This window comes from Antedon mediterranea, chromosome 7 (genome assembly GCF_964355755.1).
Source record: "Antedon mediterranea chromosome 7, ecAntMedi1.1, whole genome shotgun sequence".
Classification (NCBI taxonomy): domain Eukaryota; kingdom Metazoa; phylum Echinodermata; class Crinoidea; order Comatulida; family Antedonidae; genus Antedon; species Antedon mediterranea.
Window position 1 is genome coordinate 10,066,122 of NC_092676.1, and position 18,720 is coordinate 10,084,841.

General features: G+C 35.2%; 1 protein-coding gene and 1 long non-coding RNA gene across 3 annotated transcripts; both read left to right on the forward strand.

The window, feature by feature from the left end:
• Positions 1-5,969: 5,969 nt before the first annotated feature.
• On the forward strand, positions 5,970-8,028 carry LOC140055749 (uncharacterized). 2 transcript variants are annotated; one of them, XR_011846693.1, is made up of 3 exons: positions 5,970-6,148; positions 6,818-6,877; positions 7,604-8,028. It is a non-coding gene; the product is annotated as an uncharacterized lncRNA (long non-coding RNA). The 2 variants fall into 2 exon arrangements; XR_011846692.1 differs by lacking the exon at positions 5,970-6,148 and adding an exon at positions 6,161-6,341.
• A 9,327-nt stretch (positions 8,029-17,355) lies between these two features.
• Positions 17,356-17,958, forward strand: LOC140055406 (craniofacial development protein 2-like). The gene has a single exon (XM_072100744.1). It carries the CDS (start codon positions 17,356-17,358, stop codon positions 17,956-17,958), a length of 603 nt encoding a protein of 200 aa, XP_071956845.1.
• Positions 17,959-18,720: the final 762 nt, after the last annotated feature.

Here is an 18,720-nt window from a genome sequence, read left to right on the forward strand (position 1 = left end):
AAGCGAGAGGTTGCAGGTTCGAATCCCGCCAGAGACACCTTTTCATACAACTAAAACTATTGATATGTTGTTTCGTTCTCATACGGAGAGTGTTTTATTGGGGCGACTTTTTCTCATTCTCACAGATTTCCTCATCTTCATCGTTTCAAATTAATTAATTAAATGTCAGTATATCACCGGGCGGTTTAGAATTAATGTTCTTTGCCCTGATGTGTTTATATATATATAAGTATCTCTTCGGAGATCCCGCTTTGTGAATAAAAATACTGAATAGTAGTACAGGAAAACTATGAAATATGGTTGAAAAAATTGCAACAGAATTTATTTCACCACAATGCATTTCTATAAGGTCCCTATATGAACATACTAAAAGTCTAGAAAAATCCAGGTAGGGGAAATAGGTTTTTTAAAACAAAATGGCCGCCAATGGCGAAAATGCCTAAAAAAGGACAAAAAAAACATAAATGATAGATCTAATTACCACTTTATAACAGTTTTTACAATGGTTTATATATTTCTTTACAGTTTCGAAGATCTGAACTACAATATACACATTATTTTAGGTGCTGTTAATTAGAAAATGACCGAAAAACAAATGTTTAAGTATCTAGATATATCTCTATTGTTATAATATATAAAACGCAGTCCTTCCTATGCTTAATGCATAGGATTAAGGTGTCTAATAATAAATCAGTTCATTTACATTTGTACTGTTATAACAATATATTACGACATTGGTCGTGCCAGTGGGGAGGGGTATAGAGATGGGAGATAATATGGGAAGGGTGAGGGAGTCTGTCCAGCCCCCTTTAGATACTTTCTATCCCTAGTCTGTGGGTGGAAGAGAATTTCCTATCCACTGCTATACCTGGTAATAAAGACTCACGAAATGAAATTTTGCAGCAAGGGAATAGATTTGCTTTTTGCAACTTTCTCAAAGAAAAGTAGGCTGTCTAAAGTCTCCATTGACTTCCCTCCATACGGTAGCTACCATCCAATGCCAAATTCCTGATGCAATGTTTTCTTTCTTTTTTTTAACTGTTTGGTTTACAGAATTTGACATACAGCTCTAACTGTGATGTGATGATTTTTAAGACCAACACCTTTTCCTAAACCAAATTTACTTACGGCCCATAATTACAGCCATTAAACACAAGAGTTTACTTTGCCTTCACTGCATAACGTAACAAACATACATGTTACATAATAAATGTCTTGAAATGTTGCTGTTTCGGGCCAAGAGGTTTGATGTAGCAGTGCTCCCCCGTTGATAACATACAGTGGGCAGTGAGATGAAGGTTTCTGAGTAGTCTAGCAGTGTGTATGGAGTCAATGGAGTAAAAGAGGGCTGCAGGAAAAGTACAAGGTTCTTTTTCAACAAATGATGCATTGTGTATGACTGTCTCACATAGCCATCAATGATGGAATAGTATATGTGAGGGAATGTGCACTGCTTCTCTATTGATGAATATGGTTGATTTTGATCCATGTATAATAATATGTTCTTTCCTCTTAAATTTATATTATGTCACGGTTGCTTCATTCATTGATTTAATACCGTATGTTCTCGATGGGGGAGCATTGTAAATGCATGTAAAGTCTTTCCTTGGTGTGAAGCTCTGTAAAAATTAATTTGCTTTTTATACATGGAATTCAGGGATGTGATACTACATCCCATCTATTTGGTATAGGAAAAGGTGTTAGTCTTAAAAAGTCATAACACCTGGGCAGTAGTACCAAACCATCGCATCAGAGGAATTGGCATTGGTAGCTATATACTGTATGGAGGAATACGTTCTGGGAGAAAGTAGCAAAAAGCAAAACAGCACTTAAAATAAAGTCTATTCCCGCAACAACAAATGCTGCAAAATGTCATTCCCTGCGTGTATATTACCATGGTACAGCAGTGGATAGAAAATACTCTTCAACCCATAGACTGGGGGATGGAAAGTTACAAATGGCGTGATGTGTCCATTGACGACAAATTTACCACCAGTACCACTGTTTGTGACGAATACCACGGCATCAGCACATGCTTAATTCCTACCTATAGACAGAGGATGATAACTGGACAATGAAAATAAATGGATTAATAGATTGTAAGTTTGTATAATTCTATTGTTGTGACAGTAGCCTACAAATGTAAATGAGCTGTTTTATTAGACACCGTAGTCCTGCATTATAATGCATAGGACTACGTTGTCTATTATTATAAGTTAAAGTTGGCTGAAAGGTTAATGTTGTTGTTCCTTGTAGTGTGCAATTTTTACTTTTATTTACCAAACTGTGTTAATTCACCTAACACAATCTGCAATTATTCAATTAATAACACTTACTACAATGGTCTGTGCAATATTTTACTGAGATAGTCGTCTTCAAACGCACCAAAATTAGGCTATATTCGATCTATAGATACGATCTTGTTGATGCGGCTGTCAGGGACCTTGTCCCCACCATTAAAATTCGCAAAAAAAGTCATAAATGGTTTGATGCCGAGCGTGTGAAAGCCTTAAAATCTAAAGAACATTACCATCGTATATGGAAACAATTTCCATCCATCATTTCACGTCAAAACTTCTGTGTTGCCAGAACTAATTTCAAAAAATTATCAAATTGTAAATATAAGGCTTACCTGAAATGCATCTCCTCTGACCTTGTTGCAAATCCTAAGCGATTTTGGACTTGGATCAAGTGTAAACGAAAAACTAAATCAAATGCAATAAGTATCTCTGATGGGGTTAGGGTTGCTGACAGCCCGCAAGCAAAAGCCACACTATTTAACAACTTTTTTGTTTCAGCTTTCTCGGACTCCAGGGATACTCCTATTGCCGAGCATTTAGATCTGCCTGAACTCAACGTTGATACATTTTGGACATCGGTGAGTTAGATTGATCAAAATCGTTTAAGTTAACCAAATACTTAATTGACGTCCATGATCATCATTATTGTTTCACTGCCTGTCGTTTAGTTGTTGTTGGTATGTCATGATAAAACAATTCATATTACATTGTATAAATTGTAATTTATTGCACATACTTGTTAACTTAGGCTATATAGTGTTAACTATTCTCTGCTGCTGTAAGCAGCTTGCTCAGTTTTATTCATTAGTCATTTCCTTTTCTGTCTAATTTAAATGTTTGAATGTGACCTTTTTGATAATGTAAATGTGAGCACAGAATATTTTAACGAAGATAACTTAATTTCTTCACTTGAACATTCTAATTTATCATCAAACTTTTCTATATTTGGACTAAACTGTCGTAGTGTTGTTAATAAGTTTGACTTAATCTCAAACTATTTAGACTCACTCGTACATGCCTTCTCCGTCATTGCCTTCAGTGAAACCTGGTTAACCGAAAAAGATAATATTAATCTATACCAGTTACCAGGCTACAGTTTGATTCACACTGATAAGAGAGGTGGTGGGGTAGCGTTCTATGTTACCAACAAACTAACATATATTATTAGAAATGATCTGTCATCTTGTATGACTGAAGCAGAGACTATCTTTATTGAGATTGAGTTAGAATCAGGAAATAATGTTATTTGTGGTATAGTTTATAGACCACCCTCACGTTCCTTGCAAAAGTTTGATGATGAATTATTTTTTTATTTTTATTTCAACTTTATTTATAGAGGGTAACCCTTCCAGCTGAACCCGCAGGCCAGCTGATATTCAGGGGCCCTCTTAAAAATGACAAAGTATATAAAACTATACTTAACTAATACGAATCTACTATATACATTTAAATTTAAAACTATTATATAAAAAAAAAAAAAAAAAAAAAAAAAAAAAAAAAAAAAAAAAAATTAACATGTGTAATGCAAATGATTAATCTAGAAAAAAAGAAAGCTTACCTTGTGGGAGACTATAACATAAACTTACTCCAACAATCTACCGACAACACTATCCAATCACACTTAGACACAATATTTTCTCAGTCATTTCAGCCAATCATAAAAAGTCCTACTAGAATATCCGATAATTGTGCTTCAATAATTGATAACATTTATTGCAACATCGATTCTTTTACTACGTCCCTTAAAAGTGGAATACTTATTACTGATATTTCTGATCACTTCCCAATATTCTGTGTAGATACTTTGGAAAAACATAATAAGCAATATCCTCGATTTGTATATAAACGACAATACTCTCCTCAACAAACGGAGTATTTTTTGCAAGAATTACAAAGCAATCAGTGGAATGATGTGCTATCCTCAAATAATGCGAATGTTGCTTATCAAAATTTTAAAAAAAAATTTAAATAAAACAATTGATAATTGTTTCCCTTTAAAACGAATTAGAAATAAGGCGAACAAGTTAAAATCTCCTTGGATCACAGCTGAAATTGCCAGAGCTATCTCTCAAAAACATAAATTATATAAAAAGTACAAACAAAATAACACCACTACTAATAAAAGTACGTACATACATTTTAGAAACAAGTTAACCACTACTATTAGAAATCGGAAAAAAAGAATATTATATGGTCCAGTTTGAACAAAATAAACAAGATATTAAAAAAACGTGGACAATCCTAAATGATATAATGGGTAGGGAAAAGACTACCAATTTGCCTACAAAAATAAAATTGGGTACTGAGACTTTCTCTGATAATGATGAGAAAGCTGATGCATTCAACTCTTTTTTTATTAATATTGGAGAAAAACTAAATAATAAATTTAGGCATGATTGTCAAAATGATCAAATCACCCATAGAACTTTCTTAAAGAGAAATTTTACCTCTTCAATGTTTTTTAAGCCTGTTACTGAACATGAACTTAACCACTATATTAAAAACACAAAGAATACTTCTCCTGGCCATGATGGTATAAGTGCCCAACTCATAAAATCTGCTTCCCCGTTTATTTTAAAACCTTTATTGCATTAATACGTCATTATCATCGGGCTGTGTCTCGGCTGATATAAAAATTGCTAAAGTTATCCCGGTATTTAAGAATGGTGACATCTCCGATATAAATAATTATCGGCCTATTTCCATTTTACCCTTTTTTTCCAAAATATTTGAGAGGAATGTGTATGATCAAACGATTTGTTACCTCTCAAAATATAACGTACTGAGTAAAACACAGTATGGGTTTAGACAACACCATTCAACTAGTCATGCTTTAATACAATCGATTGAAAAAATCACAAACGCTATTGAGAATAAAGAGTTCACACTAGGAGTTTTCCTTGATTTATCAAAAGCGTTTGATACAATCGATCATGGTATATTATTAGATAAGTTAAGATTTTATGGTATAAGAGGAGTTCCGCTAAACTGGTTTTCAAACTATCTTAAAAAAAGACTAAAATACACATTTATTGTTAATACTGCATCTAGTAAAATGACAGTAAACACTGAAGTTCCTCAGGGATCCATATTGGGTCCATTATTATTTCTTATATTCATTAATGATATTAGTCTAGCATGTAACCATGTAGACATGATTATGTATGCAGATGACACAAATGTGTTTTATAGTCACAATGATATTACTCAAGCTTTTGATACAATGAACCAGGAGTTATCTATACTTTCGGACTGGTTTATTGCTAACAAATTAACGCTAAATGTAAACAAATCAAAATATGTTATATTTAAGGCTAGAAATAAGTCAGCTGACACTACCTCACTAGAATTGAGGATGGGAAATGAATGTATAGTAAAAGCTACTGAAGTTAAATTTCTAGGCTTATTTCTGGATGAAACTTTATCGTTTAATTTTCATGTAAATGAGGTAGCAAACAGTATTTCTAGAATAATTGGTGTCTTAAACAAAGTGAAGTCTATGTTATCAAGTAACATCTTGTTAACGGTATACAATGCACTTATATTACCTAGAATAACGTATGCTATCACAGTATGGGGTGCTACTTCTGCTACAAGTTTAAACCGTATACATATTCTCCAGAAAAAAGCACTTAGAAATATTCAATAGGGTTGGTGAAATCTGTCCATAATAGGTTACTTTTCTGTCCATAATAGGGGACTTTCTGTCCATAATAGGGACTAGAGGGCGCTGTTGTTTGTCCATAATAGGTAACTTTCATAATTGGCTGTCCAAAATAGGCGACTTTTTGTCCACAATAGGCGAGTTTATTGGAGTAGTGCGCCATCCATTGTGTTGTCCATAATAGGTGATTTTTTTGGCGTACTCGTACATACGTAGTTTATTTCGCGAGTAGAAGTAATAGTATTATTAGTTAATACTAATTTGCTTTCTCTTCAGACTTCGAGGCTACCTAGGCCTAGCTAGTAGGAGGCCTAGGCCTAATTAGTAGGCCTACCTTACAGCAGGGAAGGAATACAAATGACATGGGCTCATATTAGGTAGATAGGTTTCCTACTACAAACAACTAGGCCTATCCTCATTATCTGTTTTTTTATTATTTTATTTTTTTAATATGAATATTTTACAGACTAGGGCCTAGGCTAGGCCTACTCGTAACTATACTGCCTAACTGCAGGTCAGGTCTGGCGGACTAGTCACTATACAGTCTTTTACTAATACCACTGCCACCACCGCCCACTACTATACTTTGAAGACCGAAATCAGCTACTACTAGCCTAGTCTACTAGACCTATTGGTAGTTTGTCTTCAAATCACAGACATCTAGATTGCTAGATTGACCTATTTAAATTTTTGTTTTTTTAAATTATTTTTTGAATGAATGAGTCTTATCCAGACAGTTCGGACAGTTAGTAGGTTGGCAGTATAGTAGAGCCAGAGCTATTGTTACTGTATGTTATTAATTATGTCATCTATTTAAATCTCAATTTTTCCATATTTTTTGCATGTATCAAAGATTGTGTACAGTGTATCTTCTGATCAATGTTATAGTACAGTAGCATGGACATTAACCAGGGTAAGTAACAGATAGGCCCAACTTACAATTGAAGAATAATACTTTACATACAACCCACTAGGCCTACATCTTTTAGGACATTTTTCAATATGACCAAGATACTGTAAAATCCCAAGAAGAAACCTATTTAGAAAAAGTATTTGTTTGCAAAAGTAATCTTCGGAAAAGAAGGATACAATTTAGTCAAACATTTTTAGAGAGACAAACTGAATTTTATCAGTACCGTAGTAGAAAAACTGACAATACATGAAAATTAATTTTTAACATTCTGATTTGAAATATTCTATTCATTTGAATTGCTAAGAAATTAAAAGTAGATATTTTTTTTTTCATTCATTATAAACATTACAATCACAGTACAAAGAATAGATAAATCCACTAACAAATTCATGCAGAAAATATTTCAAAATTTAATTGAATGTTATATTATTAAAGCATTCATTCAATAAAGCATTTGTCTTTAAAACATTTAATATCAGTTTTCATATAGTGAGTATGGTAATAATTGACTCTAACAACTGGTATAAACTTAAATTTAGTAAAACAATCCTACATATCTTTTTTTAAATGCAATAAAATATTTAAACATAACTGTTTCCCACCATACTGTTTCCCACCATACAACATGAAAATTTGTCTCAGCATTACTAAGATTGAAGTTACTTGCATTATAAAATACTTAAACATTATTATAGTATTTAAATGCTTCCTTTTTTTTTATTATAGGCATACAGATGTTTGATATTCTGCTCATATACAGTATGCTGCTCAAAAGAAAAAGTACATCACTTCAACATATTATTTTTGATCATAATCATCGATCAATAATTATACTGTAGTAATAAACATAATAATTATGGTGCATTTTATTTATCCTTGCTATTTTTTAAATTGTAGTTTAACCATGTTTTTACACTTTTAAAATTAATATAATTCAGTATTTTTTTAATGTGATTTAGATTTTGAATAAACTGTTCTGAATACAGAACAAAGGTGTTGCTTGTACACTGCGTGTATGTAAACTTGATTTATTGTCGTATTTCTTATTATTAAACATTAAAATTGATTCATTTAATTAAACAATATAATAAATGGATGAGATGTGCTGCTGTTGATACACTTTAGACTGGGATGGTTTGTCATTGAGCTATGTGGATCCAGAATTTTGAAATAGGGGAGGACCTAAAATGACGAAATGAAGTGCTGAACTGTGATGTCTTTTTCAATATTAAATTGATTTTTATTATTACTGTTAACAAAACAAAATAAGTCCAAAGAAAAAAAAAATACAACAATTACATTGAAACACCAATGCATTTATAAAAATAACAGTTTACATTTTCATTATCTTAAAAAAATAAAACTTTATCAATATTATCATTAGAGTATTATGGGGTATTTTTTATTTTTGTAAAAGAACGTGTGGGTTTGGTGATTTATTTAAACTTGCAATAGTATGGTAAGTTGCGTAATGTCTGTCCGTACTATCAAACCTAAAATGAAGTTCAAATTAAATTATTTGTTGCTGAATAAATTTCACATTTCATTATTATTAGTGGACAATAACAAATGGACTAGGCCTAGGCCTAGGCTAGTAGTACTAGTAGGCCTATAGAGGTAGCCTAACTAACAGGACTAGCCTAGCTAGGCCTAGGCTAGAAAGACTTAAATATTTATATACTAATTAGGCCTCCTAGGTAGCCTCGAAGTCTGAACAGAAAGCAAATTAGTATTACTTCTACTCGCGAAATAAACTACGTATGTACGAGTACGCCAAAAAAATCACCTATTATGGACAACACAATGGATGGCGCACTACTCCAATAAACTCGCCTATTGTGGACAAAAAGTCACCTATTTTGGACAGCCAATTATGAAAGTCACCTATTATGGACAAACAACATCGCCCTCTAGTCCCTATTATGGACAGAAAGTAACCTATTATGGACAGAAAAGTAACCTATTATGGACAGATTTCACCAACCCCGCTCAAACATCGAGTGCATGACCGCACGTGTGTGTGGGCTAGCCTCGCTCGATCCTTTTATCGAGAGGCGCACGTTTTCACGGAAAATCGTATTCGATTAGTATCTATGTATCCTAGAAGTGTGTACGCTAGGTCTATGCTATAATCAACTGGAGAATATACTAGTCGAATACTGTACACCATGTGGTTGCCAAGAAGGGCTCGCTCGCGCTGGGGGTACGACGGTCGTGCGTATAACATATATAATACTATTCCAATCGTAAACGTTTACAAATGAAATTTTATCGGAGCGCCTAAAACAGCTCCATAATGAACAAATCTTTTCATCATATTTAGTACAAAATCACGCTAAAATGCCTTGAAAACTAGCAGGTTGCTGTTACGCTAGTACACTGTAGCTAGGCTAGGCCTACTCTTTAGTAATACTAAGTAATAGGCCTAGGCCTTACCTTAAAAAGCCCAGGCCTAGCCAACGAGGTGGCGATATCTACGTGTGTTGAGGCATTTATGTTCGGTGTATAAGACAATATTAATTTAGAGGTTAAATTTGCGTGTCAAAGTGCGATTATACACCGAAATATACGCTACGTTATTATTTTATTGTTTCATCCTCGCACATTCGATTTTTACACCTTTTCGGCCCAAAAAAATCATAAAAAAAAAATTTTTTTTAAAGCGCCCTCAACATAAAAAAAAAACTTTTTCTTATCTCCGCCCCAAATTTTTGGCGAAATAAGGGGCGGCGGATGACAGCAAACAAACTATTTTTTTTTGTATGGCCTCATGCGAGAAAAATAATGTAGTATCATCGGCGAAGGACACAACCTGTAGAGTGTACTGACACGAGTCAAGTCATTTACATAATTAAGAACAATAACGGTCCCAGAACAGAACCCTGTGGAACGCCACAAGTTATGTCCTTCGTCGATGATTTACATGAATCCAAAGAAACAAATTGCTTGCGGTCAATAAGATAACTTTTGAACCAGTCCAAAGCTATACCTCTGATCCCATATTTATCAAGTTTGGAGAGTAAAATTTGGTGATTTATAACATCAAAGGCTTCAGATAAGTCTAGAAATATGCTTAACTGAAATAAATTATTTTCGAAAGATTCAGTGATATTATTTATAAGTTAAGAATGGCATGACAAGTGGAATGTTTAGGTAGAAAACCATATTGATGATGGTTTAAGATATCAAATTTATTTGGATAGTCTAAAAGCCTTTTATGCATGAGTTTTTCTAATAATTTTGAAAACACTGGTAGAATAGGTATAGGTCTGTAGTTAGATAATAAACAGGTGTCTCCTTTCTTAAATATAGGAGCTACCTTTGCCAATTTCAATTTAGTTGGTACTGTACCTGAGCAAAAAGATGAATTTATGGCAAATGTTAATGGATTTATAATACACGGAAGAACAGCTTTAATTTGCGAGGAGATAAGTTATCATGCCCACCTCCTTTTTTTTTTATGTTTGAAGGAATTTTAAGGGATCTATAGCTGAAGCAGGTAAAGACTTATTGATATCAGGCCCTATGGATGAATGTAAGGTCCTATATGTATATTTATATAGAGGGCGCATTTCATTTCAACATTGTTTTTCGTTCATGTGCAAGTTTTTTAGATGATCCCTGTTTTGGGGAATAAGACATGTGCGCGCCTAAGGTTGTTGTAGAGCAGACATAAAATGGTCGCAAGGATGAGACCATCTGTCATAGGCGTCTGATAATATACTATTATAAAATTGTTACGCGGAGAAAGACCATAGGTTTTGGTGAGCATCCGGTTTATTATTAACTTTAGATTGATATTATTTAGTTATTGTTTGATTTATAGTAGTTTGAAAGGCCCTAATTTTCAAATGAACTTGAAATCAATTGAACTTTAAAAGGAACTGGAAATCAAAGGAACTATCAAATGAACTTGAAATCAAACATCAAATTGGACAGCAATGTCAGACACTGACGGTGAACTAAAATGCACCTGCCTCCCTTGGGAAGACCAGTCCGAGAATAGTCAGGGGGGCAGGAAACAAAGAAAATAAAACGAGGAGGATTGTAGTGCCTGGCGATTGGCTAGTGGCTACGTCATCTATACGTCACAGCCAATCGCCGGGCCTACGCGCACTCAACCCCCGAATCCGGCCGGCCTTGGGACTTGCCAGTGGCGAGATACGTCACGACCAGCCCCAGGCGTTGAATGTGCGAGAGACAAAACTCTATCTCTTGAAGCGAAGACATAACCGAAGGAAGACATAAAACTATACCCATCAAGTTACTAACCTAAAGGATTAGGTGAGTACAAACGATGAGTGTGTAGTTATACCGAAGAGACTTAATTGTCCTCCTAGGTGAATAAGTAATATAACAGTCTCTTTACTATATCATTGTTGTCACGAGGCTGGTCAAGACGTTCATTAATTTCAATGTGTTAATGTTGATATAACAATTGTAGGCCATATCTGTCCTGTATAGTAAGGAAGGCATTTATATTATGTAATCAGCATCTCAAGTGTAATTTACAGAGAATTATTTAAGTGTTTATACAGTATTGTGATTTATTACACATATACGTTGTTCTGTGTAAGCCGATAGAGGGCTGTACATTGAGAGTTTTGACGTTGCTACGACGACAGGGATCGTCTTTAAATTGTTGTTATTTGCATGATTCGTTATAACATGGTACTGCTGTATGTTAACATAGGCATTTATATTTGTCTGTTTCTTACTAGAAACGCCACAAGCTACATGCATCACAGGTTTGACAGCTTAAAGGAGGAAATAAAAATAAGGAATAAGCAGTATATTGTGTGTAGTCTTGTTGTTGTCTACCTGAATCTAACTCCGTGAACAGAGGTCGTTACAATGAAAAATAATTGTTAAAATGATCACATATAGATTTATCATTTTTTATTATGTTATTTTCGATTTTAATTGAATTTATTTTATTGGATACTTTTTTGCTTGGACTTACAACCGAATTTATAATATCCCAAGTACTTTTTATATTTCCTTTAACTTGTTCAAATTTATGTCTATAGTAGTTGGATTTAGCAGTACGACACAGTCGAGTAAAAATATTTTTATATTTAGTGTAAATTAATTTGTGGTTTGCATTTTGTGAAGAGATATATTTTTTGTATAATTTATGTTTATGTTTACTTGATTTAATTAAAGAGGCGCTCATCCAAGGCTGTTTAAAAGCTTTGTGTTTTGGAATAATTTTAGTAATTAGATGTTTATTGTGTATAGAAGTAAATCAATACAAATATCAAATGAGAGCTTAGGATCAGAGTTATATACATCAGACCAGTCCTCTTGCATTAAACTGGTACAAAATGAGTTATGATCATTTATTACATAAGAAATTCTTTTGTTAGACGTTTTTTCGAAATTGTGGTCAATAAGTTGGAAAATAGGAAGATGATCAGCAATGTCCGAAATTATAATACCAGAAGTTATATTTATATTTGTCTGATTCGTATAAAAATGATCTAATAGAGTTGCACTGTTTGTAGTAATTCGCGTAGGTTTGGAAACAGTAGGATAAAACGAATGGGATAGAATAATGTCTAAGTAATCAGTTATTGAGTTTTGATTGTGGAATTTTAGTAAATCAATATTAAAATCACCCATTAGGTTGCAATGTTTGTTTTCAATATTGATACGAGTAAGTAATTCATCTAAGCATATAGAGAAATCAGTAATATTAGAACTTGGAGCCTATATATGATACCAATTATTATATTTTTCTTGTTGTTTAATATAATTTCAACAAATAAAGAGTCACAAATATTTCTTGGAAGGGCAAGGTCGGTTCGAACACGGATATTTAACTCGTTAAGTAAAAACAGTCCTACGCCACCTCCAGTACTATATTGTCTATTACTTGCAAAAAAAAGTGTAATTGTTTAAAAGGGGGATTGTTTGTTATCATTTAGCCAGGTCTCTGATATACCAATTATGGAAAATTTAGTGTGCAAAGAATATAATAAACTGTCAAAAGCATCAGACTTATTTGAGAAGCTTCTTATATTCAAATGCACTAAAGATAGTTTGGGTTTAGTTAAAGAGTCATGCAGGGTGTTAAATTCAGTTATATCATAATATTTACAATGATCAAATGTATTGGATCTAGTGGTTAAGTGATTAATTAGCATATCAGCCTGAGTATCATACCTATTTTCATTTTGAATAAAAGGATTAAAATTTGGTTCAAATTTTGAATTTAAATTATCGCTAGTGCACTGAACGCCAACAGGGAGATGAGAAGATCCATTTACATTCATAAATATATAACAAATAAATGAAAGAATAACAATAAAAAGTGTATATGTAATAATTACAAGGTTCACAGTATAACAACTAAGTGATATTGATTATCACGCGTATGCATTGACATAAAAATAAATAAAGTACAAATCTGCTACTTTTAAAAGGTCCATAAAGTAAGCTTCGAGTAGGCCTATTTAAGATCATTCTGATAGCGAGACAGATCAGATCGGGAATTGATGACTAATTTCTTCATGCTGTTGGTTAGTATACATATCTTGCCGTCTTGGGTCCAGGTGGCCTTGATCGATTTTGCATATGTATGTTTCACTTCACGAAGCAGTTGAGATCGTTTTGATGTTAAACTTTCGTGAATAAAATAAGGTGAATCTTTGAAACGTTTCTTTGCCCTGAAGATTTCATTTCTCATTTTGTAGCTGGCAAATTTAATGATAATCGGCCTAGTTTTGGACTTGTTAGTGATTGCCGCCATGTTTCGTCCAAAGCGATGAGACCTGTCAATGTCGATAGAATCGATAGAGACATTTAAGTTTTCTTTAAAGATCTTTATCACTTCTTTATCCGTATTTTCTTCTTTTTTTTTCTTGTATTCCGTGAATTACTAGGCAGTTTCTTCTAGAATACTGTTCAGTAGAGATCTAATTCATTTTCAAGTGCAGAGATTTTGTTTTCTAGACTACATAACTTATCATTGATAACGTTTGTATCGAACTTTAGAGACTCTCTGATAAGGTCAGTTAGTTTCCCGGTTAGTTGATCATGTACCACTTTTGATACAGCCTTGGAAATCTTCAGCGTAAAATTTGAGTCAGAAGCTAAACACTTTTGTAACTCAAAGTCAATTAGTTCTTTTACTTCAGCTATATTAATTACGTTACCTTGTTTTCGCGCCGCGGCTCTAGCCAGCTATGTCCCAGGAGGACACATTTATTAATAAGCTGTTTCATAGCGGTAGCTTTAGTATCTAAGGCTGACAGTTTTGTGAATTTGGAAACTCGACTATAATTTATAGGTAGCTGCTGGACCCAAAAAACGTCTGGGAGAAGAGAGTCAATATGAAAGCCTTTGCTGATAATACAGTATTATTGAGATGTAGACGGAAATCTGTAAAATCTTGTTCAATAAATAATAACTTCGTTTTTGCTGTCAACCAGGCCGGTATTATAATAAATTACTGTCAAATAATCATTCGATAATGGTCAAAACTTTATTTTGGCTCTGTCAACATAAAGGGAGGTATTTACAATAACTTTCTTTTGACTGTCAATCTAGGCCAATGTTATAATAATACGCCGTCAGATATTAAATCATTGAAACAGTCCTGGTAAAATTTTTTTTGGTTATCAGATGCCGTGGGGGGGGGGGGGGTCCAATCAATTATCGTCAGAAGGTGAACAATCAGTCTAGGTAGCAGCAGCAGATTATTAGGAACGCCTGCTCCATTAATTAATCCAGAAAAAGGTTTGTACATTATCTATTTGTTTATTAGCCTTCTCCTAACACAATTATATTTTCTTTAAAAAAGGGTTTTATAAGTGGTTTCAACATTTATGATAGTAATGTCACAGTTCTGTGTCTGGACGCAACTTCATAGACCTACTAGTTATATTATTCATATTAACTGATACTTACTCTTCATTTACCGTAAAGTTCAGTTTTAATGAAATATATAATATAAATTGGCTTCGTAACAATTAATTATCGTTGAAAAGGTTAGTTTTTTGGTGATAGGTGAAAATGACACTATGACGATAACGACGGACGATAAATATATAGCATGCATTTCTTTTACATAAACCAAAAGAAATTAGAAAGGTTTTCGTTCTAGACCTATAGGATAATCATTTATGCTGTCTTTGATAAAAATAATGTTTTTCAAATTCCAATCAAATGACGTCATGATAAATAAAAACAATAAAATCGCTGTATTGTCACGATATTATTGGTCTTACTAATCATGACGTCATTTGATTGGACGTGTGAAAATATAATTTTCATCAAAGGAATTGTTTATATTTCTTTTAATTTATGTATTAAAAATGCACATTTGTCTATTTATCGTCGATCGTTATCGTCCTAGTGTATGGGCCTTATGCTGTAAATGTTCAATTAATTGATCATTCCGATTTTATTAGTTGGACTCTTGCACAGTTGCTGTCTAATCGTTGTTGTGTAATATCATTTCGAACCATATGTGGCTGTGCATGGAAGTCCGGTCTACAAAAACTCGGGCCCGGGATATATATATATATATAATAATACCACATTTATATAGCGCCCTTTTCATGAGTAATCATGCTCAAAGGCGCTTTACAAGCATTATTACCCCAGTATTTGTTTTGGAATCAAACACGTATGGAAACATACTCCCATAATGCAGCCGGTAACCAGCGCAAAGTTGTGTCTAGATCTAACTGGGTACCCATTTATACACCTGGGTGGAGAGAGGCAACGTAAGTAAAGTATCTTGCCTACGGATACAAGCAATGCGATGAGAGTTGGATTCGAACCTAGGTCTGACGATCGGTAGTCCAACTTCCAACACACTGCGCCACACGCCCGGATCATTGTTATTGGGCCTGTTTACTTTATCGTTTTGATTTAGCTTTTCACTTTTTATTTTTGTATCTCCATTGAGATCCAGCCACTGATACCCACAGCATTGTCATTTTTTTCAGTAATTTGCCTTTGGATTTATATATATATATATAATTATAAATCAAAGAGCTGCATAGGCAGGATATAGAAAAAAATCAAGATCAAATAAGTTAAAACTGCCTCAATATAGATTTATTTTAACGACATGTTTCGGGCATAGCCCATCATCATTATATATATAATTATGTTATTATACAATTGAAAGCAAAACCCGTTGAATCTCAAATCATTAGGACTAGAAATTTGGCTTATCAATCAAATAAATACTTTCGTTCAAAATAAAACTCCAACCTCTCTAAAAGATTGAACTCGAAAACGGACCGTTTTTTGAATTGGGTATGTTGAAACATTTCAATATTCATTTAAAAAAGTACATTAATTATGGTATTGATCAGTGGCTATAGAGGCGTAAAAACCCTCGGTCAATATCATATAAAATGCACTGTGGAAGGGTCATTATTAAGACTGCAAAATTGGGCTTATCAACAAATAAATACTTTCGTTCAAAATGTAAAATCAAGGCTGAAAAATTGGGCTTATCAACAACAAAATATTTTATTATTAGATGCGATAACATCAAGGATAATCAGTATAATTATTAATATAGCCACTGTTACTAGTTTTATTCTACATTCTAAAGTAAATAGGGTTTCAAGGTTGTCACAGCCGGGAGTGGTATTGGGGTTAAGCTCCCTTTACCTAAAAAATGCTCCCATACGGTGTGCGTCTCAAATAGCCTCTGACAACTAAAAGTCCAACTCCTGGCCTGCACGAATGGCTTAGTTCTTTCTTTAAGCCTGGCGAAACCTGCTTGCTACTGACAGGAGAAGGGACGAAGGCGAGCCACTGGCGCCTCAAAACCAGAAGCTTACTTGGACAGGTGGAGTTCATCAGCCGTGACAGGCAGTTCACCTAGGAGAAGGAAAACTCTGATTTCAAACCTCCGCTGCCTTGCGGCTATATCCATCCTGGAAAAGGCTTCAGGAGTAAACCTTAAGGACAAATCCGGAGTGAAGCCCCTAAGGTGGTTTGGAACATTGACTCGATCTCCTTCCGGCAGCTTCTGCAGCCAAACTGGTACCATACGTATTGCTCTGCTCTCCTATGGACTTTATCGGTAAAGGCCGAGAGGGGGATTCTGCTGACTGGGCATCGCAGGGTCCCCATATTTTTCTTCGCCCAGGCGTGCGCCCTGGAGAGGTCACTTCAGTGCTGTTGTAAAAAACGGCTAAAATCCACACGGGAGACAGCAGTTTACGAGTGATAAGCCAAGACCAATTGGCGTAGGTCAAGGCGCTACGGGTTGTCTCCGACGGTGGGAGGGACCATCGCAGTCCCACTGGTCAGCTATCACCCGCCTCAAGCCGAGCAGCCCTCGGCCAGTAAGATGCTGACCCGCCACAGTCTGCCTGCTTCAATGGGTGCTTGGAGCTTAGGATTCTTCCGACAAGCGGACTGTAACTACTGCACCAGGCAAAAGATTAAAGAAAAGACTAAAGAATACTACCTTGCGATTTGCAAGCTGGAATGTCAGGACCATGTGTCCTGGCTTTTCAAACGACCCACGAACGACCAATGACTTAAGAAAGACAGCTATCATCAACCGTGAGCTCAAGAGGCTCAACATCGATATCGCTGCATTACAGGAGACAAGACTCCCCTCGGATGGCAGTATAAGAGAAAGGGACTACACGTTCTTTTGGCAGGGGTTGGAACCTGACCAACCACGACTCCATGGAGTGGGGTTCGCTGTTAGAAACTCTCTTGTAGCATCAGTCGAACCACCATCCAAGGGCACCGCCCGAATCCTCTCACTCCGCCTATCAACATCTTCGGGCACAGTAAACATCTTGAGCATCTATGCACCAACTCTTTGCTCAACACCCGAGTCTAAAGATGAGTTTTATGAAGAGCTGGACTCTGCCATCAGAGGAATCTCAGACACAGAACATCTGTATTTGCTTGGCGACTTCAACGCCCGTGTGGGATCTGACCATTATTCCTGGCCCAGGAGCATTGGACATTTTGGTGTAGGAAGACTAAATGAGAATGGCCAGAGGCTTCTGGAGCTCTGCAGTTATCATGACCTCTGCATTACCAACACATTCTTCTCCACCAAGCCTCAGCACAAAGTGTCCTGACGACATCCAAGATCTCACCACTGGCATCAACTAGATCTCGTCATCACTCGAAGATCTTACTTAAATTACGTAAACATCACTCGCAGTTACCATAGTGCAGACTGCGATACTGATCACTCTATGGTGCGCAGCACAGTGTGTCTCAAACCAAAGCAAATTCATCGCTTCAGGCACATAGGATGCCCACGCATCAACACAGCTAATACCAATCTGCCAGACCTGTGCGCTCGTTTTGCCCAAACCATCGATAAAATGCTGAAAGACTGTCCAAAAGCCAACTCTGAAATGAGATGGGCTCATATTCGTGATGCCATCTATACCTCCGCCAAAGACATCTTCGGCGTGAAAGAGAGGAAAACCCCTGATTGGTTTGAATCAGGAATTTCTGCGATGGAGCCAGCTTTAGAGGCAAAGCGTGCAGCGCTAATTGACTACAAAAGAGACCCTTCAGAAAGAACACTAGAGGCTCTTCGTAAAGCTAGAAATAACTCTCAAAAGATAGCTCGACAGTGTGCCAACCAATACTGGTTGAACCTCTGTCAAGATATTCAACTCTCTGCTGATCATGGCAACACTGGCGCCATGTACGCTGGTATAAAAAAGGCCTTTGGACCTAGTGCAACGAAGATCGCACCATTAAAGACCGCCTCTGGTACCATCATAACTGATCGTGGAAAGCAGATGGAGAGATTGGTAGAGCATTACCAACAACTCTACTTGAGAGAAAACATTGTCACTGACTCAGCCATTGAGTGCATAGAT